A 27,314-nucleotide genomic window follows, 5' to 3' on the forward strand; every position below is an offset into this window, starting at 1 on the left:
TTGACATTGAGCCTCAGTCCATACTGAAGGCTGCAGTCCTTGACCCTCCACAGCAAGTGCATGAGGAACCCTAAACAATTGGTAGTATAATTAAATATTACCTACTATTTATTGTTGGTAGGTGCCATCAAGCCAACTCTGGCTCATAGCCACACTAGGAACAATAAATTCCTTTTCTTTATTATGCAACAGCTATGTAATAGACCTAATGCTAAGCATTTTATGTGCATTATCTCTAGTCCTGCAAACAGACTTGAAAGGTAAGTGTCCGTTAGGTTCAATCACATGAAGCTGTCATGGTTAATTCATATAGTTTAACCTAGCTTATTTTTAGGGAAGTGAAATGATGGCTCCAGGAATGTAAAGTCATTTGCTCAAGGTACACACTTAAGGGTTGGCAGATTCAGGTTTGGACCTCAGTTCTAACTCGTTGCAGATTCTGTGCTCCTTCCTTTTACTTCGTTATACTTTGTGATCTTAGCAATAGCACTTCATCTTTCTGTTCACTGAACAGATATTCAGCACCAACCATGTGCAAGACACTCTGCTAGGCACTAGAAGTACAAGTGTACTAAAAAGGCAGAGCACATCTCTGCCTTCAATGACAATATACCAGTTACAACTTAGAAATATAATAGAATCCTGAACAAGATAAACCGTATCCCTACCTTCATGAAGATGGTGTCTATTAGTTAAAAAAAAACAAACAACAAAGAGGGCCCAATAAGTATATAATGGGATTGGACTGCTATAAGAACAAACAGGTTTGTCCTAGAGAGGGTGAAGCCAGCCTGCTCCTTGGAGGCAGGGATCCTGAAGTTTCTTCTGACATGCTTTGGTCATGTTGCAAGGAGGGACTGGTCCTTAGAAAGGCACATCATGCTCAGAAGGGTGGAGGGACGGAGAAAGAGAGGGAGACCACTGATGAGATGGATTGCTACAGTGACTGGGTAATGAGGGTAGGAGACAATAAAGTTGGCACAGGATAGAGCAGGGTTCAGGGCTGTTGTACATAGGGTCACTATGAGTTGCAAGTGACTCAGTGGCACATAACAACAACAACAACATCAGCATGTAATTATAAATTTCCTAGTAACGCATTAAAATGGTAAAAAAAAAAGAGCACTTGAAATCAGTTTTAGTAATACATTTTATTTAACTCAGTATATAAATTTTTTCCACATTAAATCCATATGGAATTATTAATGAAGTCTTTAACACTATTTTTAAAATTCCATTTTTAAAACTCAGTGTGTAGTTTTTACTTAATAGCACGTTTCATTTCAGACTAACCACATTTAAAATGCTCATTCAACACATGTGCCGAGTGTCTGCCATTTTAGACAGTAGAAATCTAGAAGGAATTTGACATCTTGTCCCAATTTCTTGTCAGGCATAATATAGGAAATGTGACCTATCTGTTTCTGTATGTTACCTCTGATCCCCATAAATCAATCATTCATAGACTTAAAAAAATGCAAGCAGTACAGAAATATGTATTTCGCCTGAACTCTAGCTTAAAATAGCCAAGCATGGATATCGAAGGAAACTTGTTTGAATGTGTATCACATACTAGAAGCCCTGATGGCACAGTGGTTCAGCTCTAAGCTAGAACCCAAAATGTTGGAGGTTCAAACCTACCACCTGCTTCGTGAGAGAAAAGGTGAAGCATTCTGCTTTTGCCAAGATTTCAAGTCTGGGAAACTCAGTTATACAGCTCTGGCGGCTTCGTGGCAAGGAGTTACGCTATCAACTCAAAATACTATGGTTTAAATCCACTGGCTACTCCATGGAATGTTGTTGTTGTTGTTGTTATTATGTGCTGTCAAGTCGCTTGCGACTCATAGTGACCCTATGTACAACAGCCCTAAACTCCGCTCTGTCCTGTGCCAATCGCACTGTCTCTGACACTCCCATTCCAATTATGAGAAATCTCCTGTGTGATTTACTGGCTCTGGAAACCAATGGGAGGGTCAGCTAGGGACCAGTTCTAACTCAATGGTACACAACACCAACACCAACTCTATCTTACAAGGTTGCTATGAGTTGAAATTGACTTAACATTTACGTTTGTTTTTTAATGTCTTTTGTTTGGTAAAATTTTCTGGATTTATTTTGTGTATAGGGCTGTTGTACATAGGGTCGCTATGAGTCGCAGGCGACTCGACGGCACATAACAACAACAACAACATATCACTGACCATAGAAAACAATTCCTTGATACTTGACCACCAATAGATAATAATTACACAGAAGTAGACTCCGAAAATCATTAAAACCCTCATGCCCTCTTCTGTATTTTGCCAGCATTCTTTCATATATTTATTGCTCCTAATGGAAATATTGAAGATGCAATTTGAAGCTGGGCAGCAGCCAGATTGTCTAACATTTTATCTGGTCACTAAAGGTTTATAATCCATTTTTCAGAGATAAGCAAAATAATGATAAGATTTTTACTGTTTAATACAAATGCCCAGTAGGTGTTAATGGGAACTGGGCAGTGTAGTGTATAATGGCATTTCCCAAGGTAAAGAATTTTTTCTCGGGAGCAAGTTTAAATGAGAAGAAAGTCTGAGGAAATATGGATTGTCCTTCCTAGAAATTGGATAGGGGAGGTGAAGGTAATAGGTACTTGCTCCCTGCCAATTTCATAATGAAATTACTGTTCAGCAATTTTGTTTTTTCTTCTCCCAAGAGACTAAAGACTCTTAATAGAAAGGGGGAAAGATAATATTAACTTGGAGTGCATAGGCCATCAATTCAGACTATAGGATCCTAAAGAAAAAGAAAAATCTGTAATACAGAAATTTCCATCTCATTTGGAAAAGGGTAATCACATCTAAGTCACCATCCCACAAATTCCATCTGATTCCATCACAAAAACGGAAGAAAGGGGAATCATCAAAGGAAGTGGGGATTAGAAATAAAGAATATTTGCGTTTATGCAAATGCAGAAGTCTAAAGAAAGTCTGGATGCTCAACAGCAGATGTTAGCTTCTTCATCAAAATGCTAAGTAACTGTGACGTTCAATTGACACAGCACAGCCCTGTGAACGGCTCTGCCCAGAGCCAAGTGTCTGTGTCAGAGCAGAGTCTTGGGAACCTATCATGCGTTTTCTAAGCAGCAAACTGGGTATTTTCAACATCTCCATAATGTGCTAAGTTTTTAAGATTTTACCCAGAGTGGAAGCATTCGATAGATCTATCCTGAGCTCTGGTGCCTTAATGGTAAGAAGCTTCTCTGCCAACCCAAACTCATATGGTCTGAACCCACCAGCTTATCAGCAGGAAAAGATGGGCAGTCTCCTCCTGCGTGATTTAGTGCCTCTGAAAAACGCCTTGGAGGGTAAGCTGTGAGTTGGTTTTTACTTGGTGGCTCATAACAACAGCAACAGCCACCTGAACTCTGGTCACCCACAATGTTGTGAATAACTGAAACTTTGCTTAAGTACTCATAGGATTCCGTTAGGAACCTCAATGAATTGATTGACTAACCCATGAATGTTGTGGAGCGAGTATAGAGTGTCTTGGTAAGCCATCTTATACATGCCCAGGTAAAGATCACTATTGATTTTCATCTGCTTATTTTTTTTAATACTGAAATTCCATGACTAGAATTGAGATTCTTTTCCTATGTACCTTCTCTGTATTTTGAACACTGCTCCTGTGGACCCTAACTATTGTTTTTCTTCAATTAACATAAGATATCATGTATTTGTCTACCTTCATCTTTCTAACTTGCTCTTTGAGAAGTGACTCCCTCCAAGTAAATACAGGATGAAATGAAATTCCCACAATGTAGTACTTTTCGGATACAGAGTCTCAAGCTCTGTCTCTAGCATTACTTCCCTAGCCTCTTGAACTAACTGTAACTCAATTGAACATCATGATGTTTCTTTGTAGTTGACGTTGCCGTTTCTTCCATATGATTGATCTTCACTCTTTTCCTTGAAATTCTCCTGTCCCACTCCTGTTATCCCTTCTCAACTTTCTCCAGATGACACCTGCTCTGTTTATTGATGTCAGACCTACCTTCAGTGAAAAAATCAGGCACTCAATTCCTTTTGCTCTACACTAAACATAGCTGTTGTTGTTATGTGCCATTGAGTCAGAACTGATCCATAGCTGATTCTCCAGTGGGTTTTCAGAGGATGTAAATCACACAGGAGGAGTTTGCCCATCTTTCTCCTGTGGAGCAGCTGGTGGATTTGAACTGCTTACCTTTGGGATTGCAATACAGCATCTATTACAATTAGTATGGTCTGTCCATTTACAGAGGTAACTCACGGTTGCTGTGAAGCTAAACACTGTGACACTGATGTGTCAAATGTGAAAATGGTTACCTATGGTGGACAGTGTTTGGTGAAGCTCCCCAATTAAAACAAGCTTGGAAGCAGGAGTGGCAACCACTTCTGAAATAACTTGCCTCCAGAAACCCTATGAACGTGGAGAAATGATGAAAGTTATACAAGTGTTCATGTCTTTTGTTCATAGGGTCACTATGAGTCATCTACAACTCAATGATACTTATCAGCAACAACAACAACAACATTCTTTAATCATTTGTATACTCTCAGCAATCTTGAAATCTGAAGTGTATTTGTTTTGTTTTTCTTTGTGTTTAGATCTTGACAGAGAAGTTGGATGGAAGGAGGAATAATGGACAGACAACTGAATGAATGGAGAGCTTGATGTGTGGTTTGCTAGATGGATGGAAGGCTAAATATACTGAATAGATTAATAGACTGACTGGATGGATAGATGTTTGGGTAAATTGTTGGGTGGATGGATGTGTAGATAGATGGATGGATGGATGGATAGCACTTCTGATGATGATTTGTAAACACACTAAGCCACCAAACCATTGATATTGGTGTCAACCAATGTGATGAGGATTGAAAATAACTCTAGAGAGAAATTACTAAGAATTCAGCTTGAAAATTATAAAACAAACAAAATAACAAATTTAACTTAAAGTACAATTAGTTACGTTGAAAAGTTAGTCACTAATGAATGATTAAGTCCAGTTCTCCTCTCAGCCACAATCCTTGAAAATGTCAAGAGTCTTACTAAGGGGATGCGAAGTGGAATATTTCCCGGGTGTACCGATCTGGACCACAGCCATGTATGTAGTTCAGCAAACAGCCAGGAAACATCAAAGGAAAGAAGAAACAGAAAAAGAACTGCCTCCATTGTCTACACAACAGTTTTATGCCATAAACAAAAGTGTTGATGTTTTCTTCAAATACAAAGAAGTATTTTTCTTTCTGCTTCTGTTGGTAGCCAATCTGAGTACATCACATCTCTTCTTAAAATCTTTCATGGAATCTCATGGCCTTCTGAATAGAATCCAGACACTTTAGGGTGTCATATGAGGTTCCTATGATCTGGCAACAGGCACTCTGTACAGCCCCACGGCTTACTAAGCTGCTTCCTAGATTTTCACTCCTTGGCCAATTTTTCTTTACTTATGATAACTCCTCTATTTAGAATGCTCTTCTACCACCTCCCATAATCTCCTTAATTTAATGCATCCCTAACTGATCCTCTAGACAGCTCTGGTAAGGAGTTGTGCTGCCAACCCAAAGGTATGTGGTTCAAATCCACCAGCTGTTCTGCATTCCCCTCCTGTGTGATTTGCTGCCTCTGAAAACCTGCAAGAAGGTCAGCGATGGGTCAGTTCTGACTCAACTGTACACAACAGTTCATCTAGAATTCTCCAGAAAGCCTTCCCAACCCCCAATCTTCAACTCTTCTTCTATGTTCTTATAGCTTCTTATACTCAATGTCCACTGAGTTACAAGTGGCATGATTGTATTGTAATTTGTAAGAACCTGCAGGGAGACAGATGTTAGGCATTATGTGGGTTTTTAAATTTATTTCTTTTTATTTCTCTATCAGTAACAACAACTGGGTCACCTTGTCCATTCCTAGGCTACCAGGGGTAGGACATTTTGGTTCTGTGGCATGGAGAGAATCAAGAACAAAGTGAAGAAACTTGAGGAACTTTTGCTTCAGTGGATTATTTATGCCATTTAAAAGACCATTATTTTAATCCAAAAATTCTGTTTATTGAGATAATTTCCATTCATCTTGATTTTTTTTTCCTTAATGCTGCTTCCGTCTGAAGGAACATCCTTCTGTAAGCCCTGCTTTTTCTCCTCTAGGCTGACAGGGAACAGTGGAGCAGCCAACACCCAAAACTACTGTTTGTGCACTGCTGAAGACCGTGGTGGTTTTATAGCATCCTGGACATTTCACACTCATGAAATAGGACTTCAGGCTCCGCACCAGGTGCTTCTTCTTGTGTTTCCTCTTCTCTTCTGGAGAAGGATGAAGGAGAGTCTTTGCAAGAGGCATGCGGAGGTCACTGCCGGAAAGAAAAAACATATTTTTTTTTTAAAAAAAAGAAAAGCTCATGACGAGACAACGTGCTCACCATTTAATGTGAGAGAAATATGTCATCGTTCGGTACTTTGAGTAACTTTTGATTCATCGTGATTCTGTGTGAAAGAGCAGAACTGCCCCATCCCGTTTTGGAGGCTGTGCTCTTTAAGAGAGGGGGCTCTGGTGGCTTAGTCATAAGAAGCTGTGTTGCAATCACAAAGGCACATGGTTAGAATCTCCCAGCTGCTCCATTGTAGAAGGAGGAACAGTCTCCTCCCATGCAGTGAACTGCCTCTGGAAACCCGCGGAAGGAACCTCAGCTATACGTCAGTTCCAGCCAATGGTCCACAACAGCAGCAGTCTTTATGAGAAGGGGGCTATGCTGATGCAGTTGTGCTGCTAGGCTGGCCATGCCTGTCTGAGAGTTCAAATCCACCAACTGCTCCTCAGGAGAAAGATGGGAAATCTGAGTGATTTACAGCCTCAAGAATGCACCATATGCTCAGTTATGTGTTGGTTCCGACTCAATGTCAGGAGCATGAATAATCTTTACAGGAGGAGATTACTGCATCTTTTAGCAGCAGAGCTGTTAGGTTGCCAGGTTAACAGCCTAGCATTTCACAGCACCACCAGGACTCCTAAATGCATATTAAAGAGATTGAAAACAGGGCTTGTCTGTGGATGGAAGGATGACTGTATTTTCTTTACTTCTGTTCATCTTTTACACCCCAAATGTATTGGTTTTGTATTGAGCAAATACATTCACTTTAAGGCACAGGAAAACAAAATACTGTCATTCTGGCAGAAGCACAGAGTAATTAGTATGTCATGTGGGGCTTATAGGGTGTTTCTGAACATTTCCTAGCAAGATCATTTATTTAGTTAACAAATATTTTCAAGAGACCTGTTACCCACCAGGCTTCTGCCATCAAATTGGAACTGACCCATAGCCAATCCTCCAGTGGGTTTTCAGAGGCAGTAAAACAAACAAACAAACAAAAAAACACAAAACAAAAAACCAACCACATTGTGTTTCAAATGATGACTCATATACATTGTGTTTTATAAAATTAATCACATTGATCTATGTCTACTATTACGCTGTCTTTTCAAGTCCTCATGGAATCTTTCATTCCTTCATTCACCCCTCAAACTCTGTTATCCTAGTGATTTCCAATCCCTCCACCCTCAGCCCTTCTGCTCCCATCCCTTCCTCTTTTGGACTTTTATTCGCATCTTACTAGTTATCCTTATATTTCTACAATAATAACCTTCTGCAGTATTTATCCTTATGAGGCTAAGTCAGTTCACTCAGCATTTTCACTTGCTCTTGAATTTCCGGGCAAGTTTATGAATGCTTCAGTGCTCCTTACAATATTTCCCGAGCCTTTGCTAAGTGGCCATCACTGTGGTCTTCATGTTCTCTCTTTAATAATCACCACGTTCTTCTCAAGTTATAAGGATATCTGGACACTTCAGGGATCCACCCATGCAAATACTGGCAGGTCAGCTCCGCCATGACTCTTCACTGGACACAGGCACAGCGGCTTTGAGGAGTGGTGAGGGGACCGGTGTTAAAAGAGATGTCACTTGCAATGAAAATACCTGAGTCACAAATTGAAGTTGCTGCCACCAGTGCCCCCTCATCCTTTGTCAATAGGATGCTTCTATGTGTTTTCCTTCCCTCAATAGTGCGGACTCATCTTTCATGTCCAGCTGCATCCCCTGCAGAAGCTTTGCCTGACGTCCTTTTTAAATAAGTGTGTTATTTGTTGACACTTGACACTATCATTCACTTCTCTATAATCATTCGTGCACATTTCTTCATTCAAGTACATTTTGTTTTATACAAGCATTTCTGTATATCGTGTTTTAATATAATTGTTTACTTCTGCTCAAGTCCCCATTGCACCTTACCTAGCCCTGCACCCCCTTACTCCCCAACTAATCTCTGCTGTTTGGGTGAATTTCACTTCCTTCTGCCAAACTCTGATACCCCTTCCCCCTTTTCCTTTATAAACAATTATATATGTCTATTTTGCTCCTATTGATAATGGCAATAGCTGTATTTTCTTTACCTCGACTCTTCCCAGGGTGGTCTGCCCTTGCCTTGGTCCCTTGTGTGTTCTTTGTCTCCTGAAGTCTCTCTTATGCTCTCATAGTATACCTGCCTCTTTTGTACCATTGGCCACAGTTCTGTAATGAACCAATTAGTACTCATCCTCTGTCTTTGACCGTGAACTTCATGAGGACAGTGGTCCTGTCTGTTTCCCTGTTTATCCCCAGCCACCAGCTGAGTCTTGGTGGATAGCACATGTTCAAGAAATATTGTGATTGTTGTTTGCTGCCGAAGTGACTGCAACTTGTAGCGACCCTACACTGAACAGCTGGTGAACCCTGCCCTATCCTGAACCAATCTCATTGTCTCCAACACACCTACCCCAGTGATTATGTCAATCTGTCTCACCCAGGGCCTTCTTTCCCTGCACTCTCCCTCCACCCTTCCAAGCTTGATGTCCTTCTCCAAGGACTGGACCCTCCAGGTAACATGTCCAAAGTATGTAATAATAGGTAATATATATAACTTTGAGAAGAATGGGAATTTCAGAACTCTTAATTGAGCTCACGTGAAACCTATAACCAGAAAAAGCAAGGGAATACTGCTTGGTTTAAAATTAAGAAAGGTGTGTGTCAGAGTTTTATCATTACTTTATACATATTCAGTCTGTATGCTGAGCAAATTATTCAAGAAGCTGGACTCTATGAAGAGTAATGTGGCGTCAGGATCGGAGGAATCCTCATCGACAACCTATGTTATGCAGATGGCACAGCCTCGCTTGCTGAAAGCGTAGCTTGAAGAGCTTTCTGCAGAAGTTCCAGGAAGACTGTCTTCAATGTGGGTTACATTTCAACATCAAGAAAACAAAAATCCTCACCACTGGACAAGGTTCAGATCTGTTGTTTATAGGGTTGCTATGATTAGTACTTGACTCCATGACTCCTAACAACAACACTAATTATTTAGTTTATAAGAAAGTAGCTTCCTCTAATGAAGCTTATTAAAAATGTAGTAGAGTGTGCTTTCAGAGCCTCAAGTAAGAAGCCAGTTGGAGCAGAAGCCTCACGAGTGTGAGATGAGGCCATTCTAAGTGCTGGCCATTGTCAGTTACTCCTGCTAATACGGGATTGGAGGTCCCAGGGTGGCACAGATGTTAAAGTGCTCAGTTACTGACCCAAAGGTTGAAATCTACCCATCAGTGCCTTGGAAGGCCTGGCAATCCTCTTCTTTAAGATTGTTATTGTTGGGTTGAGTCAATTCTGACTCATAATGACCTTATATAACAGTGCAGAACAACCCCATAGAAATCTCTTGGAAAGCAGATTGCCAGTTCTGTATCTTGGAGAATCACTAAATGGGTCCGAGCCACCAACCTTAAGGTTTGCAGCTAAGCATCTAACTGTTGTACCTCTGAAATCCCTGGGAGCTCAGTTCTACTCGGAAACACGTGGGGCTGCTATAAATCAGAATCGATTTAATGGTGACAAGTTTGGATTCTTGGTTTTACAATATGGTTGGAGATTCTAAGAATGAGTAGCGGTGCTGGGAAGGGGGCCCCTTTCAGTGTCTGCATGGGCGCCAGGGCTGTCACAGGTCAAAGCTTTCCGGGCCTTCATGATGAGGCAGGGTGGTGGTGGTGTTTTCAGCCGACACTTGATCAGTGTTAATCTGAGGGCATTGTCTGTTCGTAGGAGTGACTCTTCAAACCTTTCCTGGACATTCATCTTTCTCTCTTCTTCCCTCCAGATTTATGGTCAATGTAACGTGGGATGGTAAAGACTTGTCCTTCACTGAGGAAGGCTACCAGGTGCACCCACGGCTGGTGGTGATTGTGCTGAACAAGGACCGGGAATGGGAGAAGGTGAGCGCCCTTCTGCATGCTGCAAGCGTGGCGGGGGGTGGGGGGGGTGGGTGAAAGCATGGGCAACAGTGGGGCCCTGGGCACTCCTGTTCCCCACCATATTTCCTGTTGAGATGGTCCAGATTGTAATATAGCCAAGGAAGAACTTTCTGGAACAGGAAAGCCCGCATAACTGTAAAGTACAATCAGATTGCTTCCCTAAGGTGAATGATGCAAAGTGTCTCATTCTCAAATCGGGATTGTCAGATACAGAAGGGTGTAGGAGAGCTTAAAGATAGTGGCAAAGTAGTTCACTTTTAATTGCAGTAATGAATAGTGGAAAATGGCACTGACTGTAGTTATGTCCACAGTTTGCCATCTGAATATATACCTTCCTATCCCCTATGTTATTGACTTAGTTTTTAATTTTGTTTTACTCCAGATAATCTCCTTTTCAAGCTTAAATGACCTTGGAAATCATAGGCTTGGTTTTTTGTATATTGTCAAGTCAGAACCAACCAATAACTGACCCTCCAGTGGGTTTTCAGAGACAATAAATCACACAGGGAAAGATTGCCTATCTCTCTCTAGTGGAGCAGTGGATGGAATCAAACCATATACCTTTGCATTAGCAGTATAATTTCTTACCACTAAGCTAACAGAGTTCCGTTCCGTAGGGTAGATGCCGTTGTTGTTGTTGTTGTTGTTGTTGTTGTTGAGTACCGTTGAATTGGAAGTGACCCATAGCTTACCCTCCAACGGGTTTTCAGAGGCTGTTATTTGCTGCATGGGAGAAGATTGCCCATCATTCTCCCATGGAGCAGCTGGTGGATTCGAACTGCATTTCTTGGGGATTGAAGTGCAGTTTCTAAATATATTCTCTATTAAACACAAGGCAGCTCTGGTGGCATAACGGTAAGAACCTGCACTGCAATCCCAAAGGCAGATGGTTTTGAATCTACCAGCTTCTCCATAGCAGAAGGATGGACAATCTCCCATTCAAGAAATTGCCTCTGAAAACCCCCTGGAGGGTCAGCTGTGGGCTGGTTCTGGCTCAATGGTACACAACAACAACGCTAAACAGAAAGCTATCATAGTGGCACACTGTTCAGTTTAAGTCTTTGTTTAAGTCAGTTGTTAACCAAGAGAGTTGGCATTTGAACTCATCAGTCTCTCTAGTAAAATTGTGGCATTCTGCTTTGTTGAAGAAGATGGCTTTGGAAACCCTGTGAGGCCATTTTGCTGTGTCCTGGAAGACCTCTGTGAGTTAGAATTGATTGTGGCAGTGGGGTTTCATTACATATGTAACCGTCACTGTTAGGTGCCGTTGAGTCAATTTCCAACTCCATATCAATGAGTAGAACTTCCCAGGAGGATTTCCTAACCTGTAAGGGAGCTCTGATGGCATAATAATGATGGTAAGGAGTTGAGCTGCCAACCCAAAGGCACGTGGTTTGAATCCACAGCTACTCTTTACATGAAAGATGGACAATCTCCTCCCATATAATTTGCTGCCTCTGGACACCCGCTGGAGCATCGGCTCTGAGTTGAGTCTGACTGTAACATCCGTGCCAACAACAACAAATCCTTGCAGGAATGATGGACAAGATCTTTCCTTCCATGAGTTTGCTGGTGAATTTGATGAACCAATATTTTGGTTAGCACCTGAGCACTTAACTGTTGTGCTACCAGAGTTTCTTGCACATTTATTTACTAGCAAATAAGGAGTTCTGGTGGCCTAATGGGTAAAGTGTTTCAGTGTCAACTCAAAGACAGACGGTTCAAGTCTACCCACCTCGCTTACAGGAGAAAGATAGGCAGTCACCTCCCCAGCAGTTTACAGCTTCTGAAAACCCTCTGGTGGGTCAACTATGAGTCAGTTACAACTCGACAGCTCATAACAACAACAAATAAACAGTGAACTCAGCCAGTGATCCTGGAAGTGGCCTAGGACCGGGCAATATTGCATTCTGTTATCAAGTCACCATGGGTCAGAGGCAACTTGATGCCGTCTAATGACAACAAATAAGAATATTAGTGTAAAAACCAGCTCATGTGCCACATAAGCCCCCTCCTGAGAGGAAGTGAGGTTATATTTCACAAAGAATCTACAGTTGATCCTATGTATACAATGCCTGTATTTGTCCTCACTGCTCTCTCTCCTCTTCCAAAAATTTACCTCTCAAACAAACAAAGATACATATCACATATAGAAAGGAATAAAAGGGACCAAAAAGAGAGTCTATACTGTGATGTTCTTTTATTTGACAAGCAGTGTGCATGGCTGTTAAATGGCTTTAACTTCTTGAGATTTATCTTTACTTTGTACATCAAATGCCAGCCTGAGAGACCCTAGTGTGGAGAAAATGAAGGATACAGTGTGGGGATCGTATATAATTAACTGGGACCAAGAGAAAATACAGTGTAAGCAGAAACATTTGACTTCAAGAATTCAATAGCAGAGTCTTTAGAAGAGAATGGAGAAGATGAAGCTTCAGAAGTTTTTGCACAATAATTTCCAACAGCTTCAAAATTCTTGCTGAGATACCTGGAAAATTCACCAAGGTAGACTGTATTCTGAACAGCTTAAAAAGATTTAATAATGCAGAATATTTGTTTTGACTGTGACAGTACTAGTTAGAAATAAATAATAAGAGGTTATGTAGAAACCCTTCAAATTATATTTAGAAATAATATAACACATTTTTAAGCAACCTAAGGGTCACAGAAAATCCTTAAGAAATTTGAAAATATTTTTAATAGCATGAAAATGAAGACCCAGTATATAAAAATTGTAAAGCTAAAGTCAAAGAGCTGCCAATAGGGAAATTGTTTCATGCCTTCTCTTTTACTATCTTTAAATGATTGTAATAATAAGTCATGAGGAGAATAATGAAGACGATGGCTTAGACACCCTGTGCTCTCCCTCTACAACAAAGACCTGAAAAACCAAGTGAAAAGATAAGGATGACAATTGTGGAACACAGAGCATCAGACTAAAGGGTGAAACATGAGCCTGAACACTAATTTGAAGAGGATCTGGTGTAAAATATAGAGTTAGAAGAGAAAGGAAGTCAAGGCATCGTACCAGTCAGCCTGGAGCAATTTGACTCTCCTGAGATAAAGCTAGTTGTAATCTCAGACAATGAATTTAGGAAGGTAACTTTGTAGGATTCCTAAAAGGAGATAGAAACTGTGTTGCCGTGCCTAGAGTAAAGCAAGGTGAACAAGGGGCATCTGAGAAGAGAAAAATGTAAGAAGGAGGGTCAGAGCTCCAAGATCCCAGTGTTCACAAAACAGAGGAGGAGCTAGGAGCCAAACACAGGCCAACTCGCCTGTGGCTGTCCTGGGCCGTGTTAGTGAGTAGAGGGGTGGTTTCTAGCGTTACAGACTCATACAGTATCAATAGGAGTCCCCACCAAACTCCCCAAGCTCATTCCCAACACTGAGCAATGGGGGTGCATTCTTTTTTTTTTTTTAGATTTTATTTTATTATTTTGTGTGTGTGTACCATCAAATGGGATCTGACTTGTATAGGGAGAGATTGCCCCTCCTTCTCCAGAAGAGCTTCTGGTGGATTCGAACCATGTATATCTGGGATTGCAGTGCACCTTCTTGCCACTAGGCCACCAGAGCTCCCTATGGGGGGGTGCATTCTTATGATCACAGTCCCTGCTTCAGCCTCTACCTGAGCCTTCCTCAAACCATTCCCAGACTAGCAACTGCCCGCCTCACACCATCCTGAACTAAACAAGGATGTCCTTTGTCACTACCCTTACTCAGTATTGTATTGAAAATCCTAACTAGAACAAATAAGGCAATAAAGAGAAACACAAGGCTTTCAAATGGTTAAGAAGTAAAACTATTACTATTCATTGATGATATCATAGATATCATAGTTGATTGTATAAGAAAGCTCCTAATAAGAGAGGAATTCAATAAACTGGCTGGGTACAAGATCCACATTAAAAATATCAGTCAGGCTCCCCTACATTAGAAAAAAGGAACTCTGAAAGATAAAAGAATACTAATTAAAATAGCCCCTGAAGTAGAAGATGTTGTTGTTATAGTTGTTGTTGATTGTCGTCGAGTCGCACACGACTCATAGGGACCCTGTGAACAAAAGGCCTGAAGCCCCTCTACAACCATTGATATTTATCAACGTTCATAGAGTTTCCGGAGGCATGTTGTTTAGGAAGTAGATGTCACTTCTGCTTAAGAATAAATCTAACAAGAGATGTAAAAGACATACAAGCAAAACTACAAAACATTACTGGAAGTAACAAAAAGAGACCCATATGGCTAAAAAAAAAATATACCAAGCTCTTGGCTGGGAAGACTTAACATTGCAAAAATGTCAGTGCCACCCAAAACAATCCTGGATGTAATGCAGTACCTATCCAAATTCCATTAAGCTTATGATGAAAATCTTAATGGGATGGAAGAAAACATTCCCTAGTTATTTGTAAAGCAAAGAGGCTGCAGATAAGAAAAGCATTATTGAAGATGAAGAACAAAGTCAGAGACCTCAAACTTCCTGATCTCAGAACATACCACACACGGTTGTCAAAATAGCCTGATTGTAGTACAGCAGTAAGGAGCTCAGGTGGCTTAATGATAAGGAATTACACTGCCAGCCCGAAGGTATGCTGTTCAAATCCATGTGCTCATTGCTATCCTCTTGTTGAGATTGACCATCCTTCTCCTGCAGAGCAACTGGTGGATTTGAACTGCATGCCTTTAGGATTGCAGCACAGCTTCTCACCATTACGCCACCAGGACTCTTTGATAAGGGACTAGGCTTTCAATTTTATAGAAAACTTCAACAACAAAATTACAATCTCCTTTAAAATGAGCAAAGAACACGAGCAGATATTTCCTTAGCGAAGATGCTCAGGAGGTCAGCAAACGCACAGAGAAATGCTTGCAATCATTAGCTTTTGCTTTTGCTGTGCGCCGTCGAGTCGGAACCTCCTCATAGCTGACCCTCTGGCACGTTTCAGAGACAGTGATTCGCAGGAGAGGAGATTGCCCTTCTTTCTCCTGTCAGTAGTTTTTAGAGAGATAAAAATCAAGACTATTATGAGATAACAGTTTACCTCAGCAATAAAGGCAATGATTAAAAACAAAGCGACAAAATGACCAGAAAACAATAAAGTTGGGGGGAATCTGTCATACACTGCTGGTGAGAATGCTGTGTAGTATAACCACTGTAGAAAATGATATGACAATACAAAAATATGACAACAAAAAAGTCCAGGAATCAGCAAAGTTGTAGAGGGATTGGAGCTATCACAGGCTGCCGATGAGCATGGCATATAGTACAACTACTGCCCAAAAGAATACGACACTGCCTTTAAAAACTAGAAATAGAAGTGTTATATGATCGAGCAATCCCACTACTAGGTATGTTCAACCTCAAAAAAACCTCAACTCTTTGCCATTGAGTCAAAATTAACTCCTAAGTGTCTCTTGGCTGGTTTTCAGAGCCTATGATTTGCATATGAAATTGCTCATCTTTCTCTCATGGATTTGAACTACCTACCTTTGCATTGACAGCACAGTTCCTTACTCACTGGTCCATCTGAGCATCCTAGAGGTGGTCTAATGGCAAGAAGCTGCACTGCAATTCTGAAGGCACGTTATTTGAATCAATCAGCTGCTCTGCTGGAGAAGGATAGGCAGTCTCCTTCTGTGTGATTAACTGCCTCTAAAAACCCCACCAGAGGGTCAGCCCTGTGTTGGCTCTGACTCGACAGTACAAAACAACAACAGCTTTTACATTGAGAGCACAGTTCCTTACAGAGCATCCTGGAGAAATGAGAACTGTGACCTGAGTAGACACATACATCCTCATATTTATTGCAACATGATTCACAGTAACACAGAAAACAACTTAAATATTCATCAACAGATAAATGGATAAACAAACTGCAGTGCATATATGCAATAGAATACTTTGTAATATTAAACAATACCATGATGGTGAAACGTCTCACAACGTGGAAGAATCTGAAAGGCATTATGCTGAGTGATAAGTCAGTCACAAACAGACAAATAAATTGTGAGGTCACTGTTCTGAGAAGCCAAGAAAATACAGAAGGAAAAAAACCTCTTTGATGGTTACCAGGAAAGGGAAGGGGCAACAAGGAAAGTTACTAACTAGATGGGAGACTTTGTGTTAACTTTGCTGAAGGGAAAGAGAATTCTCAGCATGGGAGAGGTCGGTACAGCATGGCCAAAGCAAAGCAGATACGAAGAGGTGCTGCAGAGGAAAAGGCACCAATGAGAAATGCAGTTGCGTACACCGGAGTGCAAAACCGGCCCAAGGTAAGACAATCATTTACAAGTGCATACCTAAGCAGGTGGTGAAGTACTTTAAAGTCACCTTTTGAGCCTGGGACAAAACGTATCTCTGTGGCTCAATTTTCAGCCGAACAATAGCTAGGCCTACAGGTTGACCAGTAGCTCCTTAGAATAACCAGCGCCATAAGCTCAAAAGAGCTGCATTTACTCAAAGATAAAGCCCAGAAGACAGGAAGTTGTGGTTGTTGTTATTAGGTGCATCGAGTCGACTAGGATTCATAACAACTTTATGAACAACAGGTCTGCACCTTGCCCTATCTTGCACCATCCTCGTCATCTCTGATATGCCCAAGCCCACGGTGCAACAATCACTTTGTCAACCCATCTGGCTGAGGGTCTTGGATTAATGGGAATGAGAATTAAAGGGAAGGCTTGGGGAAAGGTGATTACATTGTGGGTATTCGAATGAATGTTCTCAAACAAAATGTGTATGAATGATTGAATGAAAACCCCTCATGCTTTGTAAGCTTTCAACTCAGAGTGCAATTAAAGGAAGTAAATAGAAGTTGGAGAACCTAGGCATTTCTACCTTACGCTGTTGGGCTTGGAGATCATGTTCCCATCTTCTGAAACTGTCCCCAGAGCTCTTGTGGTATGGTCTGTGGGAAGTCAGGCTGCTGACCCGAAGACTGTATCCCTCGGGCAGTTTGAATCCACCAGTGGCCCCACTGGAGAAAGATGGGCTATGTCCTCTCTTGTGACTTACAGCCTTGGAAACCCAAAGGATGTTCAGCTGTGAGAAGGTTCCAACTCGATAACGGTGTGTTTGGCCTGTGTCAGGAACACCGTAGGCCTCTCCTTGACTACCTTTAAGCAGTCCTGGGGTGGCCTCGACTTGTGCCTGCAGATTTCTCCTGCTGCTTTCAGATCTAGTTTATATTGGCCAGGGAGCTGGTTTACAAGGAGCCACTGCAGTGTGGGCGCTAACATCACCTAAATGAAGGCTGCCCTTCATCTACTCCATTTCTCGGTACAGAAAAATACTTTTTAATACTCTGTATGCCCTCCTTCAAAATCCTGTTGAAATACAACAATTTCCCCGAAAAGGCAGCGTGGGGAATTGCTGCGGCGTTGAGCTCCAAATGTGTGCAGACGCTTCCTGGAGTAGTTCTATTCTCTAGGCACTCAGGGGACGCAGCCTTTCAGAAATAACTCCTTGAGCTTCTGTCTAGGAGAAGGAGGAAGCCAGTGGAGCAGGTAAATGCCAGTCATGTCATCCTCACAGCTGCTCCCCCCCCACCCCCAGCAGTGAGGGTCAGCAGAGGCGATGGCGTGAGGAGCTTTTATTTTAGGGCTTGACAGCGATTGCCTTTCATCTCCGAGGTCACCCGGTGGCGTCACTGGACACAGCAGCATGTAATGAAGGTGTCTTGGAAAAACATGACAAGCCCTCTGAGGGGCATTTGCTTTCTGCTGAGGCTTCTTGTGTGTGCCAGGCATGGGTTATTCCAGTGCAGGCTACGGGGCTGCAGACACACAGCTCAGTGCCAAGGGGGCGTTCGCTCGTGAGCCAGGACTTAGGTGCATTTTGTCTCTTCATTTTTCAGGGGTTATTATCTGCCTTCGAGAGGGTAGGAGTGGTTAAGTGCTCTACTGCTAACCTGAAAGTCAGCAGTTCAAAGCCACCAGGAGTACTGTGGGGGAGAGATGTGGCAGTTGGAGTGGACTTGCGGGGAGGGATTGTATAACAATGAAATAATTTTTCTTTTACTTTTCAAGGAGAAGAGCGAACTGTGGGGGGCAGGGTAGGTTGGGCAAGGAGGAAAGTGCAATAATGAGTGAATGGAAATCCAAAATCCCTGTAAACTTTGATTAAAATTAATAAGAATTAAATTAAAAAAAGCACCACCTTGGAAACTCTCCAGGGAAGTTCTTCCCTCTCACGCAGAGTCTATGAGTCAAAATTGACTGAGCAGCATTGTTGGTAGGTGCCTTCAAGTTGACTCTGATTCACAGTGCCCCATATGGACGACAGATCTGAACCTTGCCCGATCCAGTGCTGAGCCCATGCTTATAGTCACTGTGGCAATCCATCTTGTTGAGAATCTTCCTCTCTTTTCATATTTTCCAGCTTGGCCTCTTTTTCCAAGGACTACTCCCTCTTAACAGTATGCCCAAGCTGTGTGAGAGGAGGTTTCACTATGCTTCCCTCCAAGGACCACCTGGGTTGCATGTCCTCTAAAACATTCTTGTTTATTCTGTTGGCAGTGGGATTGGGGGTTTTTTGTGTTTGAGGGTTTTATTGGTTTGGGTTTTGGTTTTTTATGATTTGTCTTCAACTTGGTGGGTCTTTGGCTACCAAGAAGAGCTAGGACAACACACCCTGGGTGAAGGTCAGTTGGTGGTCTAGCCAGGAGGAGCCGTATACCCCTTGTGTGTCAGCTGTCTGGTCAGCATGTACTACGTACCAGGTATTAAGCAAAGGTGCATAGTGCACTACTGTTCACAATGGGCCATCCTTGCTGCAACAGCTAGAAGTCCAATTGTCCTACAGCGAGAGGGCCAGTTGTCCCACAGCTAGAGGGCCAGTTGTCCTACAGCTGGAGGGGCAATTGTCCCAAAGCTAGAGGTCCGATTGTCCCACAGCTAGAGGTCCAATTGTCCCACAGCTAGAGGTCCAATTGTCCCACAGCTAGAAGTCCAATTGTCCCACAGCTAGAGGGCCAATTGTCCTACAGCTAGAAGTCCAATTGTCCTATAGCTGGAGGGGCAATTGTCCCATAGCTAGAGGGCCAATTGTCCTACAGCTAGAAGTCCAATTGCCTCTTAGTCATGGTCATTTCAGTGACTACATGTTCTGTGTGACTCTCAAGGCTTTCAAAGAGATGGGTTGACACAGTTACACAACACTGAACTAGAGCGTGGTGGGCATATTGAGGATGGTGCGGGACAGGGCATGGTTTCCATCTGTTGTTCACAGGGTTGACATAAGTCAGAGTGGTCCCAGCAACTAACAACAGCCCTCTGTACCAAAGGAGCTCTTGGTGGCTCAATAGTTATGCAGTAAACTGCAAAATGAAAATTGGTGGTTCACTTCCATCAGCTGATCTGCTCCTGCAATTAAACCCATTGCTGGTTGAGTTGGTTCCACCTTATCATGACTCTGTAAGACAAGAGAAGAATGTCCCATAAGTTTTTCAATGCTGTAACCTTTACAGAAGCACATGGTCCCATCTTTCTTTCTCCCATGGATCTGCTGGTGCGTTCAACTCATTGACTTTCCAGTTAACAGTTGAATGCTTCATCTCTATGCCACCAGGGCTCCTTCTGTAAAGATTATAGACTCGGTAGCCTTAGGAGGCTGTTTTACATGATCATTTAAGGTCACTGTGAGTCAGAATTGACCCTAAAGTACACAAACTATAGCAACCAATCTGTCCCAAGATCTAGGTTGAGAATTTTACATCCGTATTCTCATTTAAATCCACAATGGCTCTGATTTTATTATCCTTGTCTTCAAAGAGAACACTCAGGGTTCAGAGGGCCAAGTGGCCTGGTGAAAATAATTAACGTTGCTCCCTGCTAGTTGTGAGTTGGAGTTTTGACTATACACAGAGGTATCTCGAAAGAAAGGCCTGGTCAGCTACAGACAGTCACTGAAAACCACCTGGAACGCAGTTCTGCTCTGATGAGTGTGGGGTCACGATGAGCCAGAACTGACTCCAGGGCAATTGGTGTTGATAATGTTCAGCTCATGGTGCTCTGGTGGCCTACTGGCAAGAAGCTGCTCTTCAGTCCTGAAGGCACACAGTTCAAGGCCGTCAGCTGCTCCATGGGAGAAGGATGTGCAGTCTCCTCCGGCACATTTAACTGCCTCTGAAAACCCACTGGAGGGTCTGCTATGGATTGGTTCTGACTCTACGGTAAACAGCAACAGTGTTTAGCTCAGCACTGTGATGTAGCGAAACCAACAGAGACCATGCCTCTGTTGCCTAAAATCCACCAGTGGTTGCTTGGGAGAGAGGCGGCAATGTTCTCTTACCATATTTACATCTTCAGGAACTCAATGGAGAACCAGCTATAAGTAGGTTCCAACTCGATGGTAATCAGTGAGTGAGTAGTGGGGCCATAGAAGTCAAATAACTGTCCCATGGCCACAGAGCTAGTCCTTTGCAAAGCCTGCACTCTAGAACATAAGCTGCCCCACTTCTTAAAAACAAGTGATAAATGCAATGCAATGGGAAATTCCTGAATGGTTCTTGAAATAGCCCCATGAGCCCTTGTGACACAGTATAGTTCAGTCACTCAGTTGATAACAGAAAGGTCAGTGGTCTCAACCCATTAGCTGCTCCTCAGAAAAGCTTATGGGTCATTTCTACTCTGTCTTGTGAGGTGCATGTGAATGAAGTCCACTCAGTGGTAACAAGCTTGGCTGGGGGTTGAATTTGAGTTCAGGTTAGAGGGAATGCGGGTGTGGATGAGAAGAGCGTAGAAGCGGAGCCCAAGGGAAATGTCAGAAACAGAATTGAGAGCATGTGCTAGTGAGTGGACTGATGTTCTGAGAGGCACACGGCAGAAGAATCAGAGATTTCATCATCTTCTTTGTACTGAGCTTGTGGTTAATGCTGAGTTAGGTGTTTCCAAGTGAAGGTTACAATATCTACGGGCAGCCTTGCTCATCTCCCTTCCTTCCTCCTTCCCCCTCTGCCTTCTTCCTTCCCTCTCTCCTTTTCTTCTTCTCTCCATCCCTCCCATTCCCCCTTCCTTGAGTCTTTTCCTCATTTCTTCCCTCCTCCCAAATGCATAAAGTCAAGTGCCCTTTGGAAAATGGGCATGAGAATATTGCCAACCTTAGCAGAGTCTGTGTGAAATTTAATTTGTTTCCTTATGTAATAATCATTAAGTTCCTCAAATGATGTGAGCTGGAGAAAGGGAAAGTTAAGCTATTACTAGAGATTAAAAATCATCGTCTGGCTTCCCTGGAGTCATGCACTCTGAGTACTTTACCCACCGTGCAATAACGTGTTAGGTCACAGTGGTGGGTATATAGTAGATTGTAGCATTAGGAGTCCTGCAAGTGCAATGGTTAATGCACTTAGCTGTGAACTTGACAGTCAACAGTTCCGAACAATCTCCTTCCATACAGATTTAGAGACATAGAAACCATATGGGGAATTTCTACTCTTTCCTATAGGGTTGCTATGAGTTTGAATCAGCCTGACAGCAGTGGGGTTTGGTTTTTTGGTGACAAATTAATAGCCAGTGATATAAGTGGTTCAGTCACCTTACATGTGTATGTGTGTGTGTGTGTATGTGTGTGTGTGTACGTACTTCTGTCTTGCACCAGTTCTCATTTTCTATTTTTGAAGTTTGAAAGTAGCAACCCCACTTCACAAAGCACAGCAATTAAATTGGAGCTATCCTGCAAGGTACTAGTCTGCTAAAAGTTTTCTAAATTTTAGAAGTAGGAAGGAGAAAAGAAGTTCAAAGGAAAGACCCAGCTATGGGAGTGTGCACTGAGGGGAGTGTTAATGATCTGGAAGATTGATGATGATGATGATGGCGACGTTGATTGATGGGATGATCAGGACGGCAGCCATTAGCCGAGCTCCTATTGTGTGCCTGACACCATGTGGCATTTGTTCAGTGCGCTGTTTCATTTCATTTTCACAGTGTCCTCAGCATTTTCTCATCTGACAAGGAGATAATAATGGTATGTATCTCAGAGGGTTGTTGGAAAATTAACAAGGTTATTTTATCAGGTGCCTAGAACCCTGAACTACACATAGCAGGTGCCCAATAAATGCCATCACTAATTCTACTTCTGGGAGGGAGCTCTGGTGGCCTAGTCGGTAAAGACTTAGGCTGCCAACCCAAAGGCAGGTGGGTTGAATCCACCAGATTCTTCTTGGGAGAATGAGAACCTGTCTCCCGCCGTACAATTTACAACCTCTTAAAACTCATTGGACAATCAGCCATGAGTCGGTTCTGATGTGATGATAATGAGTGTGTTTATTTGAATCCTACTGATTTCTGTTGTCATGTTATAAGAGATAAATTGGAAGTCTCATGGATTGAATAACTTGCCCAGGGACATATAATGGAGATGGCAGAATCTGAGCTCAGAGTCAACCATTATGTCATGAGTAATATATATCTCTGCCCAATTCACAATCCTAATTTGATAAGGAAGCTATCTGAAGGAAATGGGGGCTGATTAAGCTGACAGATGGTATAAATGTAAGACAAAAGCTGCACCCTTGATAGTTTGCCATTGCCATCAATTATGAAAATGAGTGAATAGGATATTTAAATGATCTCCGATGAATAAATTATTCAAGGAGCCTCTCTGTCACAAGTATCTTGAGAAACTCTTAAAAGATGAAACAGATTTTTTATTTTATGACCTGAACGTCAACCCACTTGCATATAAAGGAATGCTGCGTCCTCATGGTTGCTGTGATGCTAAACACTGTGACACTGATGTGTCAAATGCAATATTGGTTACCCATGGTGGACGGTATTTGGTGGAGCTCCCCCATTAAAACAAGCTTGGAAGCAGGAGTGGCATCCACTTCTGAAATCGCTTGCCTCCGGAAACCCTGTGAACATGAACTTGGAGAAACGATGAAAGTTATCCGAGTGTTCAGGTCTTTCATTCATAGGGTCACTATGAGTCATCTATGACTCAACGGCAACAAGATATATCAGTGGATGAATGGATAAGTAAATGACATGCTGTACTGTAAGTCAGTATTAGTCTATACTGTAGAGCATAGAATGAGACTTTCTGGACTTATGCATCAGGAAGTTTTTGTTAATGAAACCTAAAAGACCAACCCCAATGCGATCATGTTAATTCTGACTCTATAGCAACACTATATGACAGAATAAAAACTACCCCACAGGCTTTCTGAGGCTATAAATCTTCATTGCAGCAAATGGACATTCCTTTCTCCTTTGAAGCAGCTGGTAGATTTGAAGGGCTCACTTTTCAGTTAGCAGCTCATTCTTAACCCAATGAATGCCCAGGGCCCTGTGTTCCCTGAAATGCTTGGATCTTTTAGAGAGCCCCAGAGGTCCTGGGGTGGGAGTAATGAGAATTCGCCTGGCTTCCCAGGAAAGCAACAGTTTTAACTGACACCTGTTTTGGAATCCCAGTAAACTTTCATCTGGAGAAAAAGCATATTGAGAAAGAATTTAAATGTAGGACTCAAGAGTCTTCAGATCTGGTGTTCATGTTCATACTTTGCCCTCTTTCTAGGGTAAATGCTGGACATTTTCATAAAGGACTTAGAGATCGTAATGAATTGTATCTACCTGAGAAGTAGAGGATATGAATGAAAATGCCTGAGTCGATGTGATCTTAAATCTTATAATTATTACCAATTGTGGAAATCTGATATGTTCGAACCATTTGCCCATCTATTTATTCACTACACACCAGCCTGTCATACAATATCCTGGATATTTAGCCATCCATCTTCTATTCTCCTTCCTTTTCTTCGTCCTTCTTCCCTCCATCCCTCCCTCCCTCTGTGGGATGTTGACTGGATTTCATCCCCACATTCTTCACATCATCCTTGTCAGTCTTTGTTCTTTACTCACTTGCATGTCAAAGACTTAGGTAGGAATGATAGTTGTCAATAAGAAAAGAGACAGAACAGTGGGCCATCTTCCCCAGCAATTGGCTTCTGGCTACAAGTGTCCCTGTCAGGTAATCTTCTGTTGCTGCTGTCTGGTTTTCTCATCTCTACCATTGTGTACAGGAGCTACTCTTCCTACTATCCTGCTTTCCCTGACATTGAAGTCTGGTAGACCAGTGGGAGAGGTAGACAGAAAGAGTTAACTATCTCTTGTGGTTATCTCTAAGTTGTAGCAGACTTCATCTGTTTTCTTGATTCTGGAGATAATTGGTTGCCTGGCATGTTGAAATAATTTTCCATATTTTGTAAAATAATAACAATGTGGGTAATTATACTGCTATGATTCTGTTTTACTAGCAGATTTACTAATACTACTATTAGTATTGCTTGCTGTGAAGTCAACTCTGACTCATAGTAACCAAGTGTGTCTGGGTAGAACTGGGATCCATTGGTTTTTTGTTTGGGTTTTTTTTAAATTATTATTAAATTTTATTAGTTTTGATGAACATTTACAGAGATTTTGGGTTTTCATTCATTCATTGTTGCACTGTTTTCTCTACCCTCCTCCCCAGTTCGTTGGAAGGTGTTCTTTAAACCACAGCAACTCTACATAAGTTTGCTTGAGATAGGAATTGGGAAAAAAATTAAATTCTTTGTATTTGATGGAATTGACTCACTAACATGAGGGCAAAGTTTTTTGGTTTTTTTTTTAGGTTTTTGTACAATAATTTGTATACATTGTGGTTTTGATTTACATCTCTCTAATTGCCAGTGATTTAGAGAATTTCTTTGTGTGTCTGTTGGCCATCTGAGTATCTTCCTCCTTTAAAATTCTTTCCATGTCTTTTGCCCATTTTGTAATTGTGTTATCAGTCTTTTTCTTGTGCAGAGCCTGTAGGATTCTGTAAACTTTTGATATGAGACCCTTGTCTGAACTGGTATTGCCAAACGGTTTTTCCCAGTCAGTATGTTTGCTTTTCACTCAGTTAGAAAATGTTTTTGATGTGCATAGTACTTTTAAAAGGTACCATTCATCAATTTTATCCTCTCCAGATTGTGCATTTCTGGCTGTATTTGTCAGCCTCTTTATACCATAGACAAGGCCATCTAAGCTTGATCCCAGTTTATCTCTTATTGGGCTTTAATCCCAGGTCTCTGATCCATCTTGAGTTGATTTTTTGTGTATGGTGAGAGATGTGTACCCTGCTTCAGATTTCTGCAAGTAGCAGTCCAGTTTTGACAGAACCATTTGCTGAAGAGATTTTCATTTCCCCATTTGATAGATTGAATATCAGTTGACCAGCTGGATCTATTTCTGGGTCCTCAATTATGTTCCATTGGTCTAGGTGGCTGTTATTGTACCAGTACCATGCTGTTTTGATTATTACCACTGTGTAGTAGGTTTTGAGGTCAGGGAGTAATATGCCTTCCACTTCATTTTTGTTTTCCAGAAGTGTTTTGCTTATTTGGGTCTCTAACCTATCCAAATAAATTTGACAAGTTCCCTTTCTATTTCTTTGAAAAATGACTTTAGGATCTGCATTGGGCTTGCATTGCATATGTAGATTGCTTTTGGTAGGATTTTCATTTTCACCGTGTTGAGTCTTCCTACCCATGAACAGGGCACATTTTCCCATTTCTTAAGGTGTAGTTTTCTTTGTATAGGTCTTTTGTATCTCTGGTTAGGTCCACTCCTAATTATCTCAGTTTGTGGTTGGCCATTGTAAATGGTATTGCTTTCTTGGTTTCCTTCTCTTTGTTACTGTAGAGGACTCCCACAGATTTTTGGATATTTATATTATCCTGCAACTCTAGTAAATTAACTCTAACAGTTTTTGGTTGACTCTTTGGGGTTTTCCGTGTACACTATCCTATCATCTACATATAGCAATAGTTTAACCATCCCTTCGACAAGAGTTTTTTGTTGTTTTTTTTTTTCCCCCAAATATGTCAACTTTGTATGTGTCAGGTTAGAACTCTGCCCTATAGGTTTTTCAATGGCTGATTTTTTTGGTTGTTTTTGAAGGAGATAATTTTTCTTTAAAGGTGCCTCTGGGTAGCATCTGAGAACATTAATAGTTTGCACCACCCACTGATCCCAGAGATAAAGGAGTCAATGAGACTAAGGAAAATAATAGGACAAAAGTGGCAGATACTCTATCTTCAAGCAACATAGAAAGCAACATGACTAAACCTCAGCTAAATGCGTTGATGTCACCAAGCAGCAGACCTGAACTACATCAAATGACCAGAGCATCCCAGACTTGATTCAACTTATAATCTGACTTCCAATTGACAATAACGAGTAGCAGATATCAACTCTCAAAATAACATTAAATTAAGATTTTTGACCTATAAAGATAATCTTGGGTTTTCTGGATGGGCTTTAAACTCAAGGATATGTGTCCTTACAGAAAATCACAAAGGGAGCTTTGGCACAGAGAGGAAAGAAGACAGCAAACTAGTTGTAGTCGAGTCAATTTTAATTCATGGTGATAGTGTGTCATATAGAATTCTATTAAAATGGCTGTGCTTTTGGAAATAGATCACTAAGAATTTCCTCCTTTAGGCCAAACTTTCAATAATCGTCTGAGCATTTTAACAGTTTGCACTACCCGGGTACTCCTGAAAAGAAAAAAAAAAATGTGGAGAAGAGGAAACAACATCACCACAGAGCATGAGATTATAGTGATGCGGCCACCAGAAGCTGAATCAGTTGCTTGAGTTTGGATTTCTGGCCTCTAGAACTATGAGAATAAATCTCTGGGTTTTTTGGTTGTTTTTGTTTTGTTTTGTTTTGTTTTGTGATATAGCTGTGCAAGTATGTTTATTAAAAGCACACAAAACTAAAAACAAAACAAAACAAGAAATGTAAGCAGTCTCCTCTGGTAAGGATTTAGAGCCGATTTGCTGTTATTTGTTATAGCAGCCTTAAGAAACAAATACATCAATGTTTTGTTTATCTGTATGTGCTAAATACAATGATGTTGTTGCTGTTATGTGCCGTCGAGTCGTTTGTGACTCATAGGGACCCTATGTACAACAGCCCTAAACCCTGCTCTATCCTGTGCCAATC

General features: G+C 41.6%; 1 protein-coding gene across 1 annotated transcript in view; it reads left to right on the forward strand.

Annotated features, from left to right (window-relative positions):
• GRIN2A (glutamate receptor, ionotropic, N-methyl D-aspartate 2A) overlaps positions 1–27,314 on the forward strand; it is a 547,317-nt gene that overhangs the window by 369,504 nt on the left and 150,499 nt on the right. Inside the window, exon 5 of the mRNA XM_006895214.1 lies at positions 10,193–10,307. Coding sequence (XP_006895276.1) covers positions 10,193–10,307 — 115 coding nt within the window. The remainder of the gene's footprint in view (positions 1–10,192; positions 10,308–27,314) is intronic.

Source organism: Elephantulus edwardii, unplaced genomic scaffold, assembly GCF_000299155.1.
Source record: "Elephantulus edwardii isolate Elephantulus edwardi_28Jun2011 unplaced genomic scaffold, EleEdw1.0 scaffold00162, whole genome shotgun sequence".
Classification (NCBI taxonomy): Eukaryota; Metazoa; Chordata; class Mammalia; order Macroscelidea; family Macroscelididae; genus Elephantulus; species Elephantulus edwardii.